The 26,532-nt window shown below is 39.5% G+C and overlaps 1 protein-coding gene across 4 annotated transcripts in view; it reads right to left on the bottom strand.

The window, feature by feature from the left end:
- Nucleotides 1-16,096: 16,096 nt before the first annotated feature.
- Nucleotides 16,097-26,532, bottom strand: part of PHTF1 (putative homeodomain transcription factor 1) — a 46,161-nt gene continuing 35,725 nt past the window's right edge. For all 4 annotated transcript variants that reach the window (XM_027860396.1, XM_027860397.1, XM_027860398.1 and 1 more), the window contains 3 exons: nucleotides 24,157-24,252; nucleotides 16,974-17,099; nucleotides 16,097-16,634 (listed from right to left, as the gene is read on the bottom strand). In XM_027860396.1, the coding sequence (XP_027716197.1) occupies nucleotides 16,614-16,634; nucleotides 16,974-17,099; nucleotides 24,157-24,252 (243 nt within the window). In that variant the 3' untranslated portion in view covers nucleotides 16,097-16,613. The remainder of the gene's footprint in view (nucleotides 16,635-16,973; nucleotides 17,100-24,156; nucleotides 24,253-26,532) is intronic.

Raw genomic sequence — 26,532 nt, 5'->3', positions numbered from 1 at the left:
ATGTTACATATATGTGTGTATATACATATACATACATATGTACATATACACACATACATATATATACATATATGTATCTCAGAGGTAGATTCATTTACTGCAACACCATACTTGATTAACTTCCCTCTACAATATCCCTGACAAGTCATCTTGTCATAGATATTATTTCAGTAATCCCTTCTACCATATCATGAAGGTTTCACTTGATATTCAGGGATGGGGAACTCACTATCACAAGAGATTGTATACTGCATTCTTAGAGAATGGGAAAGGTTCTCAGCCCCCGAATGAGAGTTCCAAAGTTGAGTGGATTAACTACTCCATACACTTAATGTGGCCTAAAATTTTTTCAAGGATTTGTCAGGCTCATTGGCATGTAGTTTGCAGACCTCACCCTTTTCCCTTTTTGAAAATTGGGACATTTGTCCTCCAATCTCATTCTTCAAGATATTTCAAAAATCACTGACAGCTATTCAGTGATCACATCTACCAGCTCTTTCAGTATTCTAGGATATCATTTGTTCAAGGTTGGTCCTGCTGAACTAGACTGGAAATGTTTATACTTCACAGGTACTAAACCTCATTGTCCTGAGGACTGCTGTTCTGTCCCAACTCTTGTTTATTTTTCCTGTTCTACATTCTCCCTGAGGAGAATTTTTTTTTTTTGTCTTTTTTTGGGGGGAAATCTGGTGAGCTTGGAATTTTCCGGCCTACTCCACCATCCTCTGAGAATCCTCTCTCCAAAGGACAATGTTGAGGTATATTGTGGGTGTGAATAGGCTGCAACATATTCCTAAATAAGAATTGTGAAGGAGAAATAAAATAAATGACACGATCAACGAGATGTATGATTGAAAAAGGTGGAGGTGCCATCATGTAGTGAGAACAAGAGAACCATAGGAGGTCATAAATGTTCCTCGTTATCCCACAATTTAAACAGATGTAGAGGAGAGGAAGGCCCCAGCATTTAAGAATATGGACAAAAGTCACACAAAGAAAGAAGACATGGATGGATTGCAATCTGTACCACTGGAGGGCATAACTGCACTGATGAGATCATGGAGCCTTTGAAGTATCAAAGTAAGTTTCTACTGAATAAATATTTGTGTGTGTGTGTGTATATTTTTTTTAACTCCAGTCAGAACTAATAGTTTGGAATTCGGACAAGGCCCATTTGGCCGTTGCAGACTACTACATGTGGGCCATAATATAGATTAACAAAAAAACTACACTCATATAGCATTTTCCTTAAAACAATACCATGAAGTAGGTAATACCAGTGTTTCCCCCATTCTATAGATAAGGAAATTGACTCAACTGTGGTTACACAGTTAATAAGTGATAAGTTAATAAGTGATACGACCAAATTCCAAGTCATTCTCTCAATGATTTCAATAAAGTCATCAGTGACATGCTTATTACATATGCAGATGCCAAGTTGGGAGGGACAGTTAACACAATCAACCAATAAACATTTATTAAGCACCTACTGTGTGCCAGGCACTGTGCTAAGAGCTGGGGATACAAAGAGAGGCAAAAGACAGTCCTGCCCTCAAGGAGCACGCAAACATGGAAACAAATATATTCAAAGCAAGTTATATACAGGATAAATAGGAAATAATTGTCAAAGGGAAGGAACTAGAATTAAGAGGGGTTAGGAAAGACTTCCTGTAGAAGATAAAATTTTAGTTGGGACTTAAAGGGATCCAGGGAGGTCAGTAGTTGGATTGCAGGAGGGAGAGCATTCCAGGCGTGGGGGACAGCCAGAGAACACGTCCAGAGCCAAGAGGTGGAGTGCCTTGTTCACGGAACAGCCAAGAGGCCAGTGTCACTAGCTGGCAGAGCACATGTCAGGGAGTAAGGTGTAAAAAAAACTGCAAAGGTAGCATGGGGTTAGGTTATGAAGGGCTTTGAATGCCAAATCGAGTATTTTGTGTTTGCTCCTGCAGGTAAGCCCTTGGAGTTTATTGTGTAAGGGGATGATATTACCAGCCTTGCATTTTAGGAAAATCACTTTAGTGGCTGAACGGAGAGTGGATTACAGTAGAGAGAGACTTGTGGCAGGCAGGCAGGCCCACTGTCAGGCTGTTGCAGTAATCAAGGCATCAGGTTAGGAGGGCTTGTACACAATGGAGGACTGAGGATTTCAACAGATCTTGACAGATTACATGTGGCCTAATTGAATTAGGCATAACACATCTGGCCGATTGTGTTCACTTGTGGGCACCACATTTAAGGCATGACATTTATGAGTTAGCATAAAAAGGTCAGTCAGGAATGTAAAAGGGCCTTAACTTCATGCTCTGTGAGGATAGCTTCAAAGATTTAAGAGACGTTTAGCCTAGAGAAGGGGTGATTTAGGTAGGGGTCAGTGACAGCAGTCTGGAGGTATCTGAAGGGATTTCACTTCTTTGACCCCTGAGGGCAGAACAAGAAACAATTAGAAGTTGCAAGAGTGAAAAAAACTTCCCAATAATCAGAGCCATGCCAAAGTGGATTGAATGGCTGGTTGCCTCAAGAGATATGACTTATACTTCAGGGAAGATCTCTGATCTCTCTTGACCTCCATCCCTTCAAATCCTCTCCTTCCCTCTCCGTGCATATCCACTTAGTTGCCAAATGTTGGCATCTTCTACGTCCAAAGCATCTCTTGTTATCTGACCCCTTCTCACCGCTCATAGTCAGCACCTTCGTCCACGACCTCCTCACTTCTCACTGGGACTGTCACAATAATCTCCTAACTTTGTCTCTGCCACCCCTCTCCACTCCAAATCATCCTTCATACCCAGCCTGCACAGGTCTGACCATGCCATTCCCCTCTTCGAACCCTGGTGACCTCCTATTGCCTTCAGGATAAAACAGGCTCCTCTGCAGCTCTCACAACCAGACTCCAATGGCCTTTTTTTCTAGCTTCATCATATGTTCCAAGCTCCACAGGCCAACTAAACTAGCTGCTTGCCTTCCTCCAAGCAGGACACTCCATCCTGGCTTGGTGCCTTGCTACTGGCCATTCACTCTCCCCTCTTCCTCTGAGAATCTGTTACTGCCTTTGAGACCCAAGGGCCACCTTCTCTGTGAGCCTTTCCTCACCTCCCTCCCAGATGCTCCTGCTTTCTGTTTTGTGTTTGTTCTGTTTATATGATTGTTTCTCCCCCTGGAGGCACCTGAGAGGCAGCGTGATATAGGAGAAAGAGGCTTGTTAGAGTCAAATGAACTGGGTTCAAATCCCAGCTCTTCCACTGAATAAGTTGTGCAATCTTAGGCTTGTTAACCTCTCTGTGCCTCAGTTGGGTCATCTGTAAAAAGAGGGGGTTGGACTAAATTAGGGGTTCTTAAACTCTGTGTGTCACAGACCCTTTGCCAGTCTAGTGTGAGGATGTTGCTATTGTGGTTCAATCACGTCCGACACTTTGTGACCTCATTTGGGGTTTTCTTGGCAAGGATACTGGCGTGGTTTGCCATTTCCTCTTCCAGTGGATCAAGGCAAACATAGGTCAAGTGACTTGCCCAGGGTGACACAGCTAGTAAGTATCTGAGACTGGATTTGAACTCAGCTCTTCCTGACTCTGAGTCATAAACTCTATCTGATACGCCAATTACCTGCCTTAACAATTACTTAAGGCCTGTACTAGATGGCCACTGAAATCCCATCCAGTTCTGAAGCTCTGTGTAGTCTGTATTTTAACATTGAGTGCTTTTTCTACTCTACCCAGTGGTGGACTGGAGCCAGCTCATACAGGCTTATGAGAGCCAATTGTTTTATTTTCAGGAATTTTGGATGCCGATTGTTAAACACAGCCAGTACATAATGCAGTAAGCTCCTGTGCTTCATTGCTTTAAAAGAATTGGTGTCAACTACAGCAGAGTATATTTTCAATATGTTAGCCTACTTTAAATGATTGTGGTTTTAATAATGAATATTTGAAAGAGAACTTAATTGCATTATGTTCTGATGGTGCTAATACAGTGCTGGGAAAAAAGTCTGGAGTAGCTATCAAGCTGTTAGAAAATTTTCCTAAAATCATTATTTGGCACTGTTTAAATCATCAATTGCAATTATCACTTGATTCAATATAAGCAATAAAACAAGTTAATCATTTTTAGATCTCTAGATAAAAATTATTCTACTTATAACCAATCTAATAGAAATCCAACTGAACTAGAAAATATAGCTAAAGAACTCAAAAATGAAATTATTAAAATTGGTAAGTTCCTGGGCCTGAGATAGGTAGGTTGTAGTTTACAAGCTGCTTCTGTTTCATAACTCATGTAGCCTGCATTATATATGCACTTTTCTCATTCTTCTCATTCTGGTTTGGCAAAGAAATTAGTTAACATTAATTTCTTGCAAGGCCTTGCTTTAATGATTGACATTCTTGAAGAATTTTCATTCCTTTCAACTGCATTGCAGCCAAGATCATCTAACATTCAGAAAGTGCAAAAATTAATTAAAAACACCACAAGAACTTTGGAAAATTTAAAGACAGGTATTGGAAAGCATGAATCTCAAGCTGAAGATTTGATTAGGGCAGATAAGTTTAAAGACATTACACTGAGTAAAAATAATCAATTTAATACTCTTCCTAGAAATATGTTACTAGAAAATATAATTCAATCCATGACCTTATGTCTTTTATCAGTCAGAAACAACAATGGAAGCATTTTAAAGTATCTGGATTGTGTAGAACTATCTACTTGTTTTTATGAAGAAACAACTTCACCATGGAGAGCTGTTTAAAAATAAAAATTGTATCATTTAAGTGAAATTTTAAAACACGATACTGATTTGAATGCGGTCTGTGATTTTGTAGATAATAATGTAGAAGCAAACAATGTTCCAATCCCTGCAACTCCACAAAAAGCTAAAATATATCACCATTGCGCTAAGCAGTGCCAAAACTGCAGGAGGTTTCAGGTTAATGAATGTAATTTGTACAGGGCTGAGGGGCAGCAAGGTGGTGAAGTGGATAGAAAGCCGGGCGTGGAGTGACTTTAAATCTGGTCTCAGACAATTAGCTGTGTGACCCTGGGCAAGTCACTTAACCCTGTTTTCCTCAGTTTCCTCATCTGTAAAATGAGGAGAAGGAAATGGCAAACCACTCCAACATCTTTGCCAAGAAACCCCAAATGGGGTCAAGAAGAGTCGAAAATTACTAAAATAACAACAACAATGAGCAATAGTTTAACAGGTGATCACATGTCAGATTTAATGACAATAAATTTATTAGGGAAAGAGTTTAGCAGATTGGGATGCAACTCCATGTGTCAAAACAGGGTTGAATTGCAACAGCTATGGGTTGGCTCCAGATACAAGAATTCAGCAGTGAAGTCAGTGAAAGCATCGTGTGAGAGTCAATTAGTTACATGGACTTTACAATAAAGAGTATTAGATATTTTATTATTTATGAATAATGTGATATGAAACCTTTATATCAGAATTTATACTAAGCTTATGTAAACACACACACACACACACACACACACACACACACTTCCCCACCTCAACCAGTTATTAAACATTTGCCATCACACTGACTACACCGTGTTGTCTCCAACTCGCTAAGAGTTTTAGAAAGCATTCATTTGCCAACAGCTGCCACAGTGTGGCTTCACAAATGTATATGGTGAGGGTGAATTAGGGAAAGTATCAGAAAGGAGGTAACATTTGAGCTGGGTCTTTCAGTTAGGAACCAGAGGAGAGAAGAGGTTGGGACAAGGAAGTTCCAGGCAGTAGGGATAGTGTGAGTATAGGCAGTAAGGAGTATGGTCCTGTGGAGAGCTGAACATCCATGTTTGGGGAATAATCCTGAGAGGAAGAGAAAGAAAATGGGAAGTCCACTTGATTTGGTAGAAAACTGGTGGTGTTGCATGATGTCTAGACCAAGCCCAATCATTTCAAGCCCTTTATAACTTGACTCCGATCTACTTTTTCAGTTTACCATCTGACAGGAGGAGACAATACATATATGCGGATCACAGCCAGGCAAGGAGATATCTGGAGAGTCACCAGGATGGTGATCGGGTCTGTCAGACAAGCCCTCTATAGGAACAAAAGTAGTATGGTAACAGTCATTTGTTCACTGAGCCCAGAGCAAGAAAAATGCGTCCTCCCTCTGCAAGTTACATTATTACTTATTTTGCATCTATTTTGTACAGAAAGGCAGTATGGCATAGAGGATAGAGAGATGGCCTTGAAGCCAGAAAGACCTGGGTTTGAGGCTCACCAGGGGTACATACTGAGTACTTCTGGATACCTTGCAGTACTTGAGGCAACTACGATTGTGGAGAAGATGCCAACCGCCATTGATAGAGGGAGTTTTGTTTTGTTTTTTTTTGGTGAGGCAATCAGGGTTAAGTGACTTGCCCAGGGTCACACAGATAGTAAGTGTCAAGTGTCTGAGGTCAGATTTGAACTCGAGTCCTCCTGACTCCAAGGCAGGAGCTTTATCCACTGCCCCATCTAGCTGCCCCGAAGGAGTTTCTTTACTGGAGTTCCTTTTCCCAATGAAACCAAAGGGCTAGTCCCTATCTCTATATTTTGTATATATTTGTATGTATACATGCTATCTTAACCTGTAGAATGTAAAGCTTTTTGATAGTAGGGATGTTTTCATTTTTGTTTGGCATCCCCAGCTCTTAGTAAATGATTTCTTATTTGATTCTAGGCATCAGAGGAGACAGTAAGATCATAAAGGCATGGCCCCTGCCCTCACAGAACTTATCACCTAGCATTTTTTCTACTGCCTATCTACTCATAGGGAAGGGAAGAGACCTAAGAATGGAAAAGGAGGTTAAGGCAAACCATGACTGCAAGGCCAAGTCAAGGATTCTATACTTGATCCCAGAGACAATGGGGAGCAACTTTTTTTCTGAGGGGGGAAGTCATTCCTCTGACTGGGTGGTTTGTAATTTCTCTACTATAACTGGTTGGAAATTAATCTAAGGTCAAGATTTTGCTCAGGGCCTTGGGGTTGGTAAATGACTCACTTTACACTAAAGTATAAATCAACCCATGGCAGGAAGGGAAACAAACCTACAAAACCATAAAAAGCCATATAAAGTGAATACATTCTGTCACAAAACTTCAATCTAAGTGAGTATTCATCTAGGGATTAGGATACAAATAGACCATCACTGTGTTATCAAAAACCACTCACAAATATAAAAGAAGTATTCCAAGGTCACAGTCTAACGAGATTCTAATTAAATTTTTATATAATATTCCCTACAGACATGAAGAAATTTCCAGAGGATTTATTGGCTTGCCAGATTTTTTTAAATGCTCCATGGATTTCTTAGTGAGAATTTATTATCATCTGCCTAAGTTAAAGGCAAAAACTGTAAAATGAAGAAATTATGAGATAGATTAGAAGTAGTCATGTAAAATTCTAGAGAGCAAAACACAATGTTAAATAATACAAATGGAATGATCACCACCCAATGTTGCTCAGGGACAGTTCTCTTCAATAGGTGCCTATAATCAAAACCACAAGCATTTCAAATATTCCAATCTTGGCATATACATATATATGTATGTATGTATGCTGCTGAGATTCTTAGACATAGACCCACTATACTGTACCTAGGTGAAAGGCTGGACTAGTTCAGTAGTCAAAAACAGGTGGTTTATCACTTCCTGTCCAACAGGTAGCACAGTATAATGCTGGGATAGTTGGATTTAAATAGAGCATCTGAACTTGTATCCCTGCTCTGTTACTACTTGTTAGAGGCAATTGGGGGCACCATAGTGCAATGTGCACTAGGCCTGGAGTCAGGAAAACCTGAGTTCAAATCCAGCCTCAGACATTTCATAGCTTCATGACCCTGGGCAAGTCACAACCTGTTTGTCCAACTATAACGGGAGTCATAACAGCACCTAAGGATCAACTGAGGTCATATCTGCGCAGCACTTTGCACAGTTCCTGGCACATAGGAGACAATTAATAAATGTTCATTCCCTTCCTCTACTTGTGTCATGACCAAGGAGTTTTGGCCTCTCTGGGCCTGTAAAACTAGAGGCCACCTATCCAGTCCAAGTCTGTCTGAAGACCTTATAGAGTGTGGGTGGGGAAGTGATATGGTCAACCTTGAGCTTTAGGAAAATCACTTTGGCAGCTGAGTGGAGGATGACTGGAATGGAGAAAGGTTTGTGGAAGGGAGACCAAAGGAAAGTACTGTGATGGTCCCAGCGTGATGAGGACTTGCACCAGGGCGGCAGCTGAGATGAGAGAAGGGGATGTATGAGAGAGGTCATGAATACAGAGATGACAGGACTTGGCTATGATTGGATCGATAGCATGGGCGCAAGGAGTTGAGGATGACACCGCCCAAGTGATTGGGACAATTGGTGATGCCCTCAAAATAACAGCAAAATTGAGTAGTGGGAAGAGTTAGGGGAAGAAAGATAAGCAGATGTTTTTATATGTTTTACTTTGAGATGCCGATGGGACACCCGCATTATGGCTGTTTTCTTAAAGATCTTTTTCAAACTTCTCACTAGGCCTCTCCAATCTTGTACTTGATTTTTTTTTTTTTTTTTTTTTTTTTTGGTTAGGCAATGGGGTTAAGTGACCTGCCCCGGGCCACACAGTAAGTGTTTGAGGTCACATTTGAACTCAGATCCTCCTGAATCCAGGGCCAGTGCTCTATCCACTGCGCTACCTAGCTGCCCCTACTTGATTTTTTTTTTTAACTTAAGCGTTTATTCCTAATTAAATTCAATCCTATTAGATTGTGCACAATATCTTCTTGAATCCGAATTTTGTCACTCGGTATATCAGCTATCCTCCTAAGGTTTTTGTCATCTGTAACTGAACCTTTATCTAAGTCACTCATAAAAATGTTACCCTTAGGGCACTCCACTAACAGCTGCCTCCCAATTTGAGAATGAACCCTGGATAACTGCTCTTGAGGTCCAACATTCAACTTGACCCAAAATTCTCTAACAGTATTATCATTTGGCCCACATCTCTCTCCACAAGACTGGCACACAAGGCTTTCTTCTGGGTCCTTTCTCTTAGGGATCTCATCAGATCCCAGGAGTTCAGTGGTCTAGTTTATGCCAATGACCTTCAGTCTACATATATCCAGAAGGAATCTCTCTCCAGGGCTCCAGGTCCACACTCGCTAACGGGACTTCTCCACCTAGATGTCTCATAAGCATCTCCGACTTTAGCTCCCTTCCAAGGACACCTCGTTTGTGATTTTCCTACTTGTAGATGCCCTTCTCCCTACCCCAATAATGATTTTTTTATTTACTTGAAAATATTTATTTACTTATTGTAAATAATAGTAAATAATTATATATAAATTTATATTTATATATCTATAATTTATATAAATTTGTATTTATATTAATTATTAATATTAATTAATATATTTACATTTATAAATTATATATTATTTATATAAATTATATATATTTATATAAATATAAATAATAATTGTAAATAATAAAAAATTATTTACTTGAAAATATTTCGGAGTCAGTGTGGCGTAATAAATAGAGCCAGACTGACCTAGGTTCAGGTCTTGCCTTTGACACGCATCATCTCTGTAACCCCGGGCACATCATTTATCTCAGTGCCTCAGGCAACTCTCTAAAACCTCATACTGTGGAGTAGGGGCTGACCTGCAGAAAGGGGAACGGAGAAGAGAATAAGAATTTCATAGCACCTATGTGCCAGCCATGATACTAATTTACAATTATAATCTCATTTGATTCTCACAACAACCCTGGAAGGTGGGTGCTATTGTTATCCCCAGTTTACAGATGAGGAAACTAGTCAGTCAGAAATTAAGTGATTTGCTCAAAGTCACAACTAGTAAGGGTCTGAGGCTGGGTTTGAACTCAGGTCTTCTTGCCTCCTGTCCCAGCATTCTGTGAACTATGGCACCCCCTAGCTTCTTCTGGTACAGGCAGTTTCTTCATTTGGGAATTCCTAGGCCTAGTTCCTAACTCCTATATTTCATATTCACTAAGTTTTTATATTCACGTTTTCCCCAGTAAACTGAAAGTTCTTTGAGGGCACAAACTCTGTGTTTTGGTATCCTCGAGGCCTAGCACAGTAGAGGGCACAGAGAAGACACTTAATATATTGTTGGTGAATTGTAAATGCGTTAATAAAATCTAAGTACACTTTTCCTACATCATTCCTCTGATGTACTAGTCTAAGTCTGTCAATGAATGGAAATGAGGTTGACCTGGCATGACTTGTCTTTGATAAAGACATCCTGACTCATGGGGATTACCACCTCCCAACCGTCTTTTTTATAAGACGTTCGAGAATTTTACCAGGAATCAGTCAACTTCATTGATTTTTCTGACTTCATTCTCTTCCTTTTTTTTTGAAAATTGGTGTAACATTTGCCCTTCACCAGTCCTACGGTTCCCTTCTTTTGTCCTCCATGATCTTCTGTGATTTGGGGGTATCACCCTGGGAAGGAGTGACATGGAGACTGTGAACATGCTCATTGTAGTGGTGGCTGAGGCTGGACTCTTTTATTTTTCAATTAACAACTATTTATTTTCTCTCCCTCCCACCATCAGTTTATAACAATGGAGAAAGATAAAACAAAACCCTGGTAACAAACAAGAATGGTCAAGCAAAGCAAATTCCCACATTGACCATATCCAGCAATGTATGTTTCACTCTGCCCCCTGAATTCACCAACTCCCTGTCAGTATGTGAGTAGCAGAGATCACCATCAGTCCCATGAAATTATGACTGATGCTTGTCTCGATTAGAGGTCTTTCGAAGTTGTCTGTCTTTACAATGCTGTTGTTATTGTATAAATGGTTCTCCTGGTTCTGTTCCCCTACCTCTGCATCGGTCCATACAATTCTCCCCAGGTTTCTATGAACCCACGCCTTTCATCATTTATTACAACATAAGGTATCCCATTACATTCACATCCCACCCTTCAGTCGCTGGGCACCTTTGGTTTTCAGTTCTTGTTGTCTTCCATGATCTTTCTTTTTTTTTTTTTTACTTTTTATTAAACTATTAATTTTTAGTTTTCAACATTCATTTCCATATGATTTTGAGCTTCAAATTTTCTCCCCCTCCTTCTCTTGCCCCCTTCCCTAAGACAGCGTGCGATCTGAAATAGGCTCTACTTCCATGTTCATATTAAGCATGTTTTCACATTAGTCATGATGTAAAGAAGAATATCTCCTCCAAAGGGAGGAACCACAAGAAAGAAGGATCAAAACAAAACAACAAAGGAAAAGGAGAGCAAATAGTATGCTTCGATCTGCATTCAGATTCCATAGTTTCTTCTCTAGATGTGGATAGCTTTTTCCATCAAGAGTCTTTTGGAGTTGTTTTAGATCCCTGCATTGCTGAGAAGAGCTAAGTCTATCAAAGTCATCACACAGTGTGGCTGTTACTGTGTACAATGTTCTCCTGGTTCTGCTCACTTCACTCAGCATTGGACCACACAAGTCTTTCCAGGTTTTTCTGAAGTCTTCCTGCTCATCATGTCTTATAGCACAATAGTATTCCATTACATTCATATACCACAGCTTGTTCAGCCATTCCCCAATTGATGGGCATCCTCCCAATTTCTAATTCTTGCCCACCACAAAAAGAGCTGCTATAAATATTTTTGTACATGTGGGTCCTTTTCCCATTTTTATGATTGCTTTAGGATACAGACCTAGAAGTTTATTGCTGGGTCAAAGGATATGCACAGTTTATACCCTTTAGGCATAGTTCTAAATTGCTCTCTAGAATGGTTGGATCAGTTTACAACTCTACCAACAATGCATTAGTGTTCCAATTTTCCCACATCTTCTCTAGCATTTATAATTTTCCTGTTTTGTCATATTAGCCAATCTGATAGGTGTGATGTGGTACCTCAAGAATCATTTTGATTTGCATTTCTGTAATCAATAGTGATTTAGAGCATTTTTTCATATGACTATAGATATCTTTAATTTCTTCCTTTGAAAACTGCCTGTTCATATCCTTTGACCATTTATCAATTCGGGAATGACTTGTATTCTTATAAATTCAACTCAGTTCTCTATGTATTTTAGAAATGAGGCCTTTATCTGGTTGTAAAAATTGTTTCCCACCTTTCTGCTTCCCTTCTAATCTTGGTTGCATTGGCTTTGTCTGTGCAAAAGCTTTTCAATGTAATGTAATCGAAGTCATCCATGGGGGCCTTAGTTACTTCAACAACAATATCACCTATCTTTTTGATCCCTGTCAATTTTCACCCAAAAGCTTTGGCCCCAGATCCAATTCCTGGATTTCCCCACATGAGTTTCTCTCTTTTTAAAATTTATTATTTTGGGGTCACATCTGAGTCCCAAGGTGCTTTCCTCTCTCTCAACCCTGTGCCAGAGAAGGACCAACATTGGACAAGGATACACATGTGAAACTGTACAATACACAGTCCCATGTATTAGTTCTTTCTCTGGAAGTGGATAGCATCTTCCTTCAGAGGTCCTCTGTTGTTGATTAGAATATTCATATAACTCAGAACGGCTTAGTCATTCAAATTTACTCTTTAAACAATATTGCTGTTACTATGTACAACGTTCTCCTAGTTGTGCTCACGTTATTCTTTCATTGTTTCAGGCAAGTCTTTCCATGTTTTCATAAAATCAACCTGCTCATCATTTACAGCACAGTAGTATTCCATCACAATCATATACCACAACTTATTCAGCAGTTCCCCAAATGATAGGCATTCCTTCAATTTCCAGTTCTTTGCCACCACAAAGAGAGCTGCTGTAAATATTTTAAAACACATAGATTCTTTTCCTTTGTCTCTGATCACCTTGGGAAACAGACCAAATAGTGGTGTTGTTGGGTCAAAGGGTGCAGACACAATTTTACAGTCTTTTGGGCATAATCCCAGATTGCTCTCCAAAAGTTAGATAATTCATATTTCCACCAACAGGGTATTAGTGTCCCAATTTTTCTACATCCCCTCCAACAGCTGTCATTTTCCCTTCTATCAATTTAGCCAATCTGATAGGTCTGAGATGGCGTATCAAACCGGTTTTAATTTGCATTTCTCTAATCAATAATGACTTAGAGCATTTTTTACATGTCTATATATAGCTTTGATTTCTTCCTCCAAAAACTGCCTGTTTATATCCTTTGACCATTTATCAAGTAGGGAATGCCTCATATTCTTATAAATTTGACAAAGTTCTCTATATGTCTGAGATATAAGACCTTTATCTGAAAAACTGCCTATAAAAATTTCCCCCCAATTTTCTGCTTTCCTTCTAATCTTGGCTAAATTAGTTTTATTTGCATAAAACCTTTTTAATTTAATGTAATCAAAATTATCCATTTAACATCTCACAATGCTCTCTATCTTTTGTTTATTCATAAAATCTTCTATCCATAAATCTGACAGGTAATGTGTTTCATGTTCTTATAATTTACTTAAATCTCTCTTTATGTCTAAGGCATGTATCCATTTTGACCTTATCTTGGTAAATGGTGTAAGATATTGGTCTGTACCTAGTTTCTGCCAGACTGCTTTACAATTTTCTCAACAATTTTTTACCAAACAGCGAATTCTTATCCCCAAAGCTTAAATCTTTACATTTATCAAACATAAGGTCATGCACTATTGTGTAATGTATAACTACTCCTTTCCACTGATCTACTATTTTATTTCTTAGCCAGTACCAGATAGTTTTGGTAATTACTGCTTTATAATACAGTTTGAGATCTAGCACTGCTAGCCCTACTTCCTTTACATTTTTTCATTAATTCTTTTGATATTCTTGACCTTTTGTTCTTCCTAATGAATTATTAATTTTTGTAGCTCAATAAAGTAATTTTTTTGGTAATTTAATTGGGATGGCAATTAGTAGATTAATTTAGGTAGAATTCTCATTTTTATTATATTGGCTCAGCCCACCCATGATCAATTAATATTTCTCTAATTATTAAAATCTGATTTTATTTGTATGAAAAGTGTTTTATAATTATGTTCATATAGTTCCTAGGTTTGTCTTGGCAGGTATACTCCCAGGTATTTCATATTGTCTAGGGTTATTTTAAATGAACTACCTTTTACTATCCTTGCAGGGCTTTGTTTGTGATATATAGAAATGCTGATGATTTATGTGGATTTGCTTTTCCGGCTACTTTGCTAAAATTATTGTTTCAACTAGCTTTTTAGTTGAATCTCTCAGATTTTCCAAATAAATACTATCATATAGTCTGTAAAAAGTTTTATTACCACATTGCCCATTCTGATTCCTTCAATTTCTTTTTCTTCTCTTACTGCTATTGCTAGCATCTCTAGTATAATATTGAATTTATCTTCCTTTATATCAAAGGGTTGCTAGGTGACACATGGCACAGTGGTTAGAGGGCCAGCCCTGAAGTCAGGAAGACTCATATTCCTGAGTTCAAATCTGACCTCAGATACTTACTAGCTATGTGACCCTGGGCAAGTCACTTAACCTTGTTTGCCTCAATTCCTCATCTGTAAAATGAGCTGGAGAAGGAAATAGTAAATCACATCAGTATCTTTGCCAAGAAAACCCCCAAAAGGGGTCACAGTCAGACACGACTGAAAAATTACTGAACATGAACGCTGAATACGAGTTTATCTTCTTAACTGAGGATAATTAATTCTAATGCTGTATCATTTTATTATTAATTTGCAATATGCCCTCTTTTCCTATCTTTTAGTGCAGTTACAGGAGAAACCTCCCTGAGTCTGGAACCAGCTGAGGAATACAAATACTCCCAGGTTCCAAGGCATCTGCCTGGGCAAGGACCCTTGCTTTGTTTATCCCATAAACAGAAGCCAGTTTGAGCGAAGGTCACACTACCCAGGGGATGGCTCTTATGTCTTTGCTTTCTAATCAAGATTTGAGGTGACCTGGTCTACCCAGGGGGAGAGAAAGCCAGTGAAAACCTAATTGAGATGGCTTATGTTTTTTCTATTCAAGATTGCTCCAGGCAGCTGTCAAGCGACTGGCATTCATTGAGAGGGGCATGAAAGTCATAACTGAAGGCCAACTTACCCACCCACCAATCAAGGTTGCCTTACATTTGCCAGACGAAGTCTAAATGACGTACTGTGAGGCTAATCAGAAGGAAGACACACGTAGGTATAAAAGACACTGTGCTCTGGATCTCTTGGTGCAAATAGAAGCTAGTCAGTAAGACCCCTTTATTACTAGGCTGTGTGCTAATAATAAAGGATATCTTGGCTCTGAGAATTGCCTCAGTCTGTACTTTGTTAAATTCCGGCCAATATATAAAATGCTACTTGACTTTTGCCTACCCCTGTTCCCCTAATTATCCTGCTTTTTGAATAAAATTTATAACTTCTCCAGTTATAGGTCTCATCTTTCCAAGTTGCAATGATGCCTATGAGGTGAAATTTGACTTTTGTATTAGAATATATAGTTCATCTTGCTTATTAAGCATACTTTGTACATGAAACTACCGTGAAGACTTTACCTCTTGTTATTACTACTCCACCATGATCATAAACCTCCTCTGAATTTCTATAGCATCTATAATCTGTATACATCATCATCAGTATCACTATCTCTAATTGTTTCTGTCTCAAACCATCACAAAATCTTAACACCTATTTAAATGGTTTGGACTTCCAGTTTATCCCATCTGGCTTCTCAAAACACACAACCAAATAAGCTATACTTAGAGCCTGAAAGTGGTCAGTTTTTCCTTAATTGCATTGCTATGGGAGGTACTACACAGGATACAAATCACGAGAGACACAAAGAGCAAGTTGGCAGATCAAATGATGAAGACCTGGAATAGCTCTTGCAGGACTCCTAACTTGTTAGCTGCCAGAGACAAGCCACCGTGTCTTACTGACTCAGAGACATCACAGAAGCAGATTTTTAATGCTTCTATATTTTAGACCAAGAACACGTTTCATGTGAATGATATGAATAAATACTACATGGTGCTTCACTATTCCAACAATAGTTATGATGGTTATTAGGATTAGCTCTATAAGCATAATGGAAGCTCAATCTTTCTTATAGTTTATCAGAAACTTGCAGTTAAAAGTGTCAGTTCTGTTTAATTTTTTTTTTAGAAAGAAAAGCCAAGAAACTGAAATTTTCCAATAAGGTTTTTTTATTGGATTCAACCTAAAATAGTTTCAATTTGATCTCTCTTTGCTATAGAATGGAACTTTCCAAAATCCATAGATTATAATGGAAGAGAAGTGAATTCCCATTTTTTTCAGGAAAGCAAATGTGTTTCACACTTTGGTCATTTACCAGTCACTTAGAAGTCTACTTCCACATAAAAATGTAACCATCAAAGCATTGAAATGCTCAGAATAAATTTCCTAACCTGGGAAATTATTCAGCGTATTATGTATAGTAACAGAGGAAAAGCATTAGTTTTCCAACATTTCGCAATGTTTCTAAACTGTAAAAATGAAGTCTTTAGCATATACAAAGTTGTGTGCCAACTCTTGATTCCCAGGAAAACATCATTCACAGATCTGCCATAGGTGAGAGTACTTCTGCATGCAAGAAAATGGAAGGCTGTCTCACTTGTTCCTGCAGTTGTCCATCAAATGGTTAAGTGCCAATGCCAGCAAAGATTTATGGTCCAAATATACCACTCAGCTCAAGGCTTAATTTTCCACAACTAAGGAAAGAAAACAACCACCAGAATGATTTCAGCTAAGAAAATAAGTTTTGAGGTAATTCACTTAGTGATCTGAAAGCATACCTACATGACAGGTAAACTAGGGAAACCTTTTTTTGTATATGGACAAAGGAATGAACTATGGAACTGTGAACTTGGCCCAAAAGCCTTAATACTATATGCCAACAAGAACAAACAATTATTTTCCTAAGAATCATTCCCTATTATCCATCACACAGACAAGTAGGAAAAGAAAAGATTCTTATAAAGTATTTTAACAGGTAAAGAAACATCCTCAAAGAGGCCAACACAAATAAAGACAATGACAGCCATACTTACTCTTATATTAAATCCTAGTAGGTCACTTATCACCCCTGAGACAGCTGAAAGGATAACCACCCGAGTTATGTTGTAGATCAGGGGATTCATGGTAAGGCCATAGAGCCTAAATGGGGTGTCCAACTCCTGCAACAAACATAAGGAAATTGGAAAAAAGAAACATTAGGCATTCAGAACGGTGTCTATGGAGGGCACAACTTGCTTTGCTAGTTTTCTGAAGGCCTGTATCAGTCATGTGTGAGTACTTGAGGAGAATGTGATTCAGTTCCCCAAAATATTCTAGAATTATAGTGTTAAGAGCCACCTTTCAAAAGCCTTTAATGAATAACATCACCTACTTTTCCCAATTGGATTGTGTAAACTGCCTTTTCTTCCTCGGGCTAAACGACAAAGACAGGGTAAAATTAATATTGAAATCACATGTGGAACCAATCTAAAGTAACAAGAGTTCGAGATGACCTGACCATAAGAGCACTGCCACTAATGCAGCTTCCACCTCTCACAAGGCTCTAGGGCAGGAGTTTTTAACCTGGGGGCCACAGAAAAAAATCCATGGATAGATTTCAGAGTTGGTGAACTTAGATGAGACAAAAATTACATCTTCATTTTCACTAACCTCTGAAATTTATCATTTCCTTCAATTATGAATTTTTTCAAAAGAGTAAGAAACATTATTCAGAGGAGTCTTCAGGTTTCACCAAACTGCCAAAGAGTTCCATGACACAAAGCATGTTAAGGACTCTTGGTCTAGGAGAATCAACTGTCTTCCCTCAGCAGGTGGCCTTCATTCAACAGTTTAAATCGCTCTCACAAGCGCTTGGGGGAGGGAAAGACATACTGTAGGCTGCTCTAATCTTCAACCCTACCTCTCGGAACTGAGCTGACTACTTGGGTGGAGGGAACAGGGAAGAGGGAAGAGGAGAACACATGGCACTGACCTTTCTCCCAGCAAAAATGCCTGCCATGCCCAAACAGGACCTTGGTCCAGTTAGGGACTTCTCTTTGGGGCAAAGAGAAGGTCTGAAATGGAGGGGGGGAGGGGAGGGGAGGGAGAGATGAGAATACCCACAGAAAAATAACATAATTATGCCTGACTTAAGCCAAGCGCCTTCCCATGCCACTGGGCCTCTCTGAGATGAGGAAGAAGAGTTGAGTTCTGACCTTCATCTATCACTCTTTTTTTCTCATGTCCTCATATCTCTCACTCCCAACATGTAAAGTTCAGATTCACCCATTTTCAATCTTAAAGGGGCAGAGGGGCTTGTATGTAGACAAGGACTGAAGTATGGTGGTTTTAGACTTCACCACTCAACTGAAACTGCTCTCTCCAAAGTTATCAAGGACCTTCAATGTTAATTTTAACAGCTTTTCCTCAATTTTCTTCTTTCTTGACCTCTCTGCAGCTTCTCACACTAATAAATACCCTTTCCCTCCTGGAAAAGCCTTCCCTCCCTGGATTTTGGCAACACTGCTCCCTCCTGGTTCTCCTCCTCTGTCCCCTTTGCTCAGTTATCATCCATGGCCTCCCAGCATGGATAGCCCTCAAAGTTCTGTCCTGGACCCTGGTCTCTTCTGCCTTAATACCCTCTTCTCAGTGACTTCCTCAGTTCCCATGTCTTTAATTATCATCTGTATATAAATGACTCCTATATTTATGCATTCATGCTTAATCCTTCTTATATTCTGAAGTCCTGAATTACCTGTTTAAATATGTCCTCATGTCCAACTGTCTGGATATCTCCAGCAGGGTGTTCCATGGGCCTCTCAGACTGAACATATCCAAAACAGTGCTCATTATTCCCTTACCCTTCCCAATGTTCCGTTTCTGTCAAGGCTACTGCTATCCTTCAGGCACCCATGGTTGCAACCTCAGCATCATCCTGGAAGTCTTCTTTTCCTCAAACCCTCTATCAAATCAGTTGTCAATTCTTATCAATCCTCCCTTCATGGCATCTATCACATCTGTCTCCTCTTTACTCACTAAGTCACCACACTTGCTCAGGCCCTCATCACCTCTCCATCTATTAAGGCAGCTTCCAAATTGGCCTCCTGGCTTCCAATCTTCTCCCCAAACCATATTCCCCACACAGCTGCTAAAACAAGCTTCCCAAAGCACTGTCCATCTCACTCCCCAGCATAATAACTTTCTGTGGCTCACTACTAATACACATTCTTCAGTTTAGCATTTAAAGCTGATTCCTAGGCTCACTCCAGTTTTCCTGCTAGACTTAACGACCAGTCTACATTCCAGCCAAACTGGCTCCCTATCTTCCACCTTTGCGTCTTTGCATAACTCATCTCTCAGACCTGGCAATGCCTTCCACCTTCTGCCTTCCGCCTTCCGCCTTCCGCCTTCCCCTCTGCCTTGTAGGATCCTTAGCTTCCTTCCCTATTTATTAGTGTTCTCTCTCTCCTCAAATACTATTGTATTTATATAGTTAAATGTTGTATCCCTTTGTAGAGCTAGACAAGATAACAAAATTCATTTGCAGGCATAACAGTTCTAAATTCTCAAGAGAAATAATGGAAAGAAGTAGGAATAAAGTGAGAATAGCATTGCCAGACTTCAAATTATACTGTAAAGAAGCAATCATCCAAACTGCTTAGTGCTAGTTAAAATATAAAGGTTGTACAGTTGAACACAAGAGATAAGGATAAATCTGCATCAAGTGAACTCAATTTAATGTTCAATAAACCCAAGAACATAAATTCCTTCCAGAAGAACTCCCTATTTGATAAGAACTGCTGAGAAAACTAAAACTCATTTGGAAGAAATTAGGCTTAGTATAATATCTTAAACCATATTATCAATAATTTCAAAATGGATATGTAAACTGAATATTAAATTAGGTCATGCCATAAAAAAATTACAAGAGAACCAGATTAGGTACTTTTTACAACTATGGTTACAAGGAGAATTCTTAACCAAACAGGAGAGGCAATGATAAATGATAAAACATGACTTCGATTACATAAAACTGAAAAGCTTATGCACTAACAAAATCAATGCAACTAGGATGACAAAGGAAGCAGTCAAATGGGAGGGGAGAACAATATGTATCAAATATCTCCAATAAGGGTCTGATGCCCAAGATATATAGACAATTAACAAAAATACATAAAAAATATATATAATATATATATATAAGACCAAAAACCAATCCCCTGTGGGAACAAATAGTTCTCAAAAGTTCTCAAAAGAAGAACCTTGTGAAAGACTGTCCTAAGTCACTATTAGGAGAAATGCAAATCAAAACAATTTTGAGATTTCACTCTACACTTAAAAAATTAACAGAGAGGGGAACTGTTAATGCTGGAGAGTCTGTGGAAAGAGACTTGTACACTAATGCATTAATAGTGCAGTCTATCGACTGTTTCAACCATTCTGGAAATCAAATCAGTACCTCCTTCCCTCCTTTGCAAAGGGAAGAATAAGGGGAGAAGGGGATGATGGATGCAGAATAAGACCCATGCTGGGAAACCTGATGTCCTGATCTGCTTTCTTCCTCTTTTATTTTTATTCTTTATTATAAAGGATTGCTCTCTTGGTGGAGGATAAGAAGGGATATACTGGGAAATTAAAAGTGATGTAAAATGCCAGATACCAATAAACAATTAACTTTTAAAACTAAATTAAAAATTTTTTTTTTCAATTAGGCAAAACTCTTTTGTCCCCTACTTCCCACCCTCCTTAACTGACAATGAAAGAAAAACAAAACCCCTGTTGCAAAGTGTAAAAGTCAAGCAAATTATATATATACACACACCATATGTATATGACATAATATACATGTATATATGTACAGCATACACATGTACGTGCATATGCATGCATGTATATGTATATGCACACATATCATTTTCACTGAGTCTTTTGCCTCTCAGGAAGTGAGTAGTATGTTTCAACATTTATTAGTTCTCTGAAATCATGGTTGGTCAATATGCCAATCAGAGTTCCTAAAATGACTCTCCTGGTTCTGTTCACTTCACCCTGCATTAGTTCGTACAAATCTTCCCAGGTTTCTCTGAAACCATCTCCTTCATCATGTCTTACAGCACATTATTCCATCGCATTAATATACCATAACTTGTTCAGCCATTGCACAATTGATAGGTATATCCCAAATTCCCATTCTTTGCAACTTAAAAAGCTATAAATATCTCTGTACATTCTTATACTTTGTTTTGCTTAGAACAAATCTCTCCCTTCATCTACCCTCCTTTTAATTTCCTCCTCTTTTCTTCTCTATCCCTTCTCCTATTTCCCTGTTCAATGAAATGTATTCCTGTGTCCAACTGTGTATGTGTTTTCTTCCCTCCTTTGACCAATTCAGATGAAAATAAGATTCAAAGAGCTGCTCTCCTACCCCTTCCTTATTGTCTATAAAGACCTCTGCTCGTGCACCCTAGTCATGTGAGATACTTTCCCTTCCAGCGCATTCTTCATCCAGACATAAAAGAACCACTCCCAGGCCTTCTGACTCAACTCCCCTCTATGGCCCTTGATTACGAATGGAGTTTAGAGGGGACACGTTTGTCATCCTCCCATAGGAGAACGTCAGCAGTTTAGCCCTGCTTAGTGCTTTATGATTGTTTCTCTTCACTCTCATGTTTGTTTCTCCATAGCTCTGGTTTTTTCATCAGAATGTTCTCTTTCATTAAAAGTCCATTTTTCCCCAGTAGGATTATACTTAATCTTGCTGGGCAAGTTATTCTTGGCTGTAAACTCATATCCTTTGCCTTGTGGAGTGTCCTATACCATGCTCTCCACCTCTTCATAGAGGTGGCTCCTCAGTATGTGAATTCTTACTTCTGGCTACTTGCAATACTTTTTCTTTCACATGGAAGCTCTGGACTCTGGCTACACATAATGTTCCTGGGAGTTTCTACCTTGGGATTTCTTTCAGGAGTAACTAGTGGATTATTTGTAGTTCTACATTGCTCTCTGGTTCTAAGAGATCTAGAAAGCTTTAATATCTCTTGAAGTATGTCGGACTCTTTTTTTGGTCATGGCTCTCAGAGAGTCCAATGATTCTTAATTTTTTTCTCCTTCGTTTGTTTTCCACATCAGTTGTTTTTGCTATGAGATTACCTTACACCTTCAGTCTTTTGATTTCATTTTAATACGTTTCGTCTCATGTAGTTAATTGGCTTCTATATGTTCTAGTCTAACTTTCAGAGAGTATGCGGCTTCACAAGATTTTGAATTTCTTATGACAAACTGTTAATTCCCTTTTCAATTTCTTCTTTCCCAGTTCCGATTTCTTTTTTAATTTTTTCCTCAAGCACTCTCATTCCATTTATATAAACATTTTAAGCTCTTTTTTTAAGGCTGGCTTCATCTCTTCCAAGAATTTCAGTTGAATTTGTGCCTAATCTGTGTTTTCCTTTGAGGCTTTGCTTGTGAATATCTCAGAGTCATTCTCTTTTTCTGTGTTTTGTTTTGTTTTTGTCTTGAGCATCCATTACCATAATTGCTTTTTTATGCTGGGATGCTTTTTTTTGTTTGCCCATTCTTCCAGCCTACTTCTGACTTCAGACTTGATATCAGGGCCAGGCTCTGCACATGTCTGGAGGGAAGGGCTGGGTTAGTTACTTTGATGCTTTATTAATACATTAAGTGTGTCCCAGGTTTTCAGGGACAGCTCAGGCTGGGGACCAGCAAGCTTTCAGTTCTCTCAAAGTGGTATGATACAGGACAAAATTGCTGCCCCATCCTGGATTGAGTTCTGACCTGGGTTTGGGTCTGAGCAACATTAGACTTCTTTTGGACTCAGACTCATTAGCAATCTGGGAAGTTCTGCTGGTTCAGGGGGACAGAACTGTATGTATCCCTTTGGTCTGAGAACCCCGCCCTAGTCATTCATCTGCAGTCTTCAGACTAGGCCTTAGGTTTTACCTGAGACCCCACCCTGCTTCTGGCTGCTTCTCAACTTGTTCTCTTTTCAGTACACTGCCCAGGGCCTGCAACTATGCCTTCTCTTGGAATGCTAAACCTAGGAACAAGAGTCCTCCTCTGTTGCCCTCAGAACTTGGTAGTGAGTGACAAAGCTGCACAAGGCTGGGTGCCTGGATGTGGGTCTGGGACCTTGTCCTGCTTCAGTACAAAGCTCGGCAAGGCACACTCTTGGTCAGGTGCCATTTTCAGGGTCTACAAACTTCTAAGTCCTCCTATACTTAGCTGGGCTAGAAAAATGCCTCATTGTGACTTTTTCTTTGATTTCCCTATCAGGATTCAGTCTAGAGCACTTTTTAGATCAGTCTGGAGGAATTTAGCTGGGGACGATTTCCCTATATTTCTTCATGCTACTACTCTGCCAACCATTAACTTTTAAAAAGTCATATCTGGGGGGTAGCAAGGTGGCATAGTGGATAGAGCACCAGCCCTGGATGCAGGAGGACCTGAGTTCAAATCTGACCTTAGACCAAACACCTGACACTTACTAGCTGTGTGACCCTGGGGCAAGTCACTTAACCCTATTGCTTAGCCAAAAAAAAAAAAAACAAACCCAAAAACAAAAATAAAAAGTCATATCCTCTGGTACAATTTAAGCTCTTTGAGAACAGGAATGGTTTTGTCTTGTGGCTAGAAAGGGGGAAACAGACATTTATTAAGTCTTCATTGCATCAAGCACTGTGATAAATGCTGGGGATACAAATATAAGCAAAAAGAAAAACGATTCCCACCTTCAAGGAGTTCACATTTTAAGAGAGGAAAGAAACATGACAGGAGGCTAGGAGGGGAAGAGACCAAAGAGTTAAGGAAAGTTCTAGGGGAGGAAAAAAAGGGCCAGTGCCTGCACAGAGTAGGTGCTTAATCAATCTGCGCTGGGCTGGACTGAAAGTTATCAGATATTCCACAGAGGGAGCTTCTTCCCTTTTCCCCTCAGGCTCTTTCTCACTTATTCCTCCCACGCACCTCTAAGGATGGCCTTCCTCTCTCTGCTTCTGGGGTGAAAATTTTCTGCAAAAAAACAGCAGTAACAAAGCCCATGCCCCTCAATTTGCAACAAAATATTGGCTCGGAGATGACAAGACATAGAATGCTTCCTCCCCAAATTTTCAGGACTCATGGGCAGTAGGCATCCTATCAAGTTCACAAACTAACACTCTGGACTCCTTGCCTAGGACAAATGCACTGATTTTAATGATGGTAACAGAGACATTGGCAGGCAACACTCACTTTTAGTAACTTGGTCGACAGTTTTAGCACGTTGTTCACCAGAGTGAGCTGTTCTTTTTTATTTGGCTTCTTTTCCATTTTGAGATATAAGTTAATCTAGGGAATGAATAAGTAACTGGATAAATATCATAATAAAATGATACCCATTAAAAACACTGGCAGGTTCTCTGAAAACATCTGTAGTGAAAAAAATGCTCATAAGCAATTTCTATAGAACTACTAAGTTACATAACTAATTCCCATCCCAGGGAATAAATTCTGCCTTTAGGAAGGGAAGCTACCTGAGAGAAAAAGTGTATTTTTTATTTATCAATGAAACTATATCATTAATAACAAAGTTTATTAACAGAATAATAATTACACTTATGTTAATAATAAAAATCATATTTGTGTGTTGTTATTCCGGGTACTGAACAAAGCCATATTTATATTACTTAACCTATAGGAACATACTAAACCCCTCATTCATAAAATTCAATCTAGTTACGCTATAGATTTTAATTTAATCCTAAACAGGTAACTTTAACTTAAAAAAACAAAAAAGCCTTCTCCATACAACCAATCAATCAATAAACATTTATTAAGGACCTACTATGTGGCAGGTAGGTGGCACAGTGGATAGAGTGCCAGGCCTGGAGTCCAGAAAACCTGAATTCAAATCTGGTCTCAGACACTTTGTAGCTGTGTGACCCTGGGCAAGTCACTTCACTCTATTTGCCTCAGGTTCTCCATCTGTCAAATAAGCTGGAGAAGGAAATGGCAAACCACTCCAGTATCTTTGCCAAGAAAACTCCCAAAACACTGAAACGACTAAACAACAACTCCAAAAGTGTGCCAGGCACTATGCTAAGTGCTGGACATTGATACTTGACAATTTCCTTAAATTTTCACTTAACATGTTACATTTATTCACACTGTGTATTCTATATTACTTCCAGGTTGTACTGGTCACTATATTTCTTCCTGTATAACATTAGGAATGACTTCTAAGAAATTCAAGAACCATTTTTGATGCACATTTACACAACTCCCTTGACCACTGCTCAGCTCCTGGTACGAAGGTCTACAACCACTATTTTCGTACTCCCCCTTCCACCTCAGTCACCTGCATTTTGGCTTCTGACTTCACTACTCCAGTGAAGCGCTCCCTCCAAAGTCAGAACTGATCTCCTAACAGCTAAATCTAACAACCCTTTCTCCTTCATCTTTGCTGCAGCTTTTGGTGCTTCCTAACTACCTCTCTCCTCCTCCCCACCAGGGCTTCAATGACAATGCTTCTCTGGCTTCTCCTCCTGCCTGACCGGCCTCTTTCTCTGGTGTGCTGGATGATCATCTTTCTCCTGTACCCTTAGCACAAGTGTGCCCTGGGACCTCTTCCTTTCTCTCTATATACACTTTTTCTTAAAGTTCTCATTGGGTGCAAGTAACACCTTTGTGCAAATAACTCCTGATTGATATAGCCAGCCCTCATCGCTCTCTTGAGCTCCCTGGACATCTCTCCCTGGGACGTCCAGGAGGCATCTCAAACTCATTATGTTCCATGAAAACCTGCTTATCCTTCCCACTCCCCACCATTCCCTCCAGGCACCCAATTTTGTAACCTCAGAGTCATCTGACTCTTCCTTCTCCTCTAAAACCCCATCTTGCTGCTCCCCTCTCCACTACATCTCTCATGTTCCATCCCCTTCTCTCCATTCTCAGCCACACACTCATGATTCAGGCCCTCCTCATCTCTTGCCTAGACCACTGTAAGAGCCTCTCAATAGGTCCCCGTTTCAAGTCTGTCCCCTCTCCTATCCAGCCCTTCACACAGCTACCCGTGTCTAACTGTGCCCAAAAACCTTCAGTGCCATTCCCTGTCTATGTGATAAAATTCCAAATTCCTTGACTTGGAATCGAAGGCCCTCCACAGCCCTCTCCACTTACCTGTCCAGTCTTATCTAACACTACTTGCCTTTGTGCATCTGTGTTTCAGCCAAATTGGACAACAAGCTATCTTCTGAACTTGGTAACTTTCTATGCCATCTCTACAGATTCACACATTTCATGCCTGAAATCTCTGCCTCTCAGGGTTTAGCTCCTCCACAAAATCTCTTTAGAATCTCATACCCATTTCCCCCAAAAAAGTTAGCACTCTCTCTCACCTCCCTTTTCCTCATGTTTGAGGAACTTACCTGAGTATATGCTGAATCCCTCTAACAGAATGTAGGCTCTGTGAGGAACATATTTTTTTTCTTTTCTTTTTTTCTTTTTTCTTTTTTTTTAGGCAATTGGGTTCAAGTGATTTGCCCAGGGTCACACAGCTAGTAAGTGTCAAGTGTTTGGTCTGAGGGCAGATTTGAACTCAGGTCCTCCTGACTTCAGGGCCAGTGCTCT

Source organism: Vombatus ursinus, unplaced genomic scaffold, assembly GCF_900497805.2.
Source record: "Vombatus ursinus unplaced genomic scaffold, bare-nosed wombat genome assembly UNPS02014179.1, whole genome shotgun sequence".
Taxonomy (NCBI): Eukaryota; Metazoa; Chordata; class Mammalia; order Diprotodontia; family Vombatidae; genus Vombatus; species Vombatus ursinus.
The sequence above is the reverse complement of the archived record's forward strand: the minus strand, read 5'-3'. Positions and strand labels throughout refer to the sequence as shown.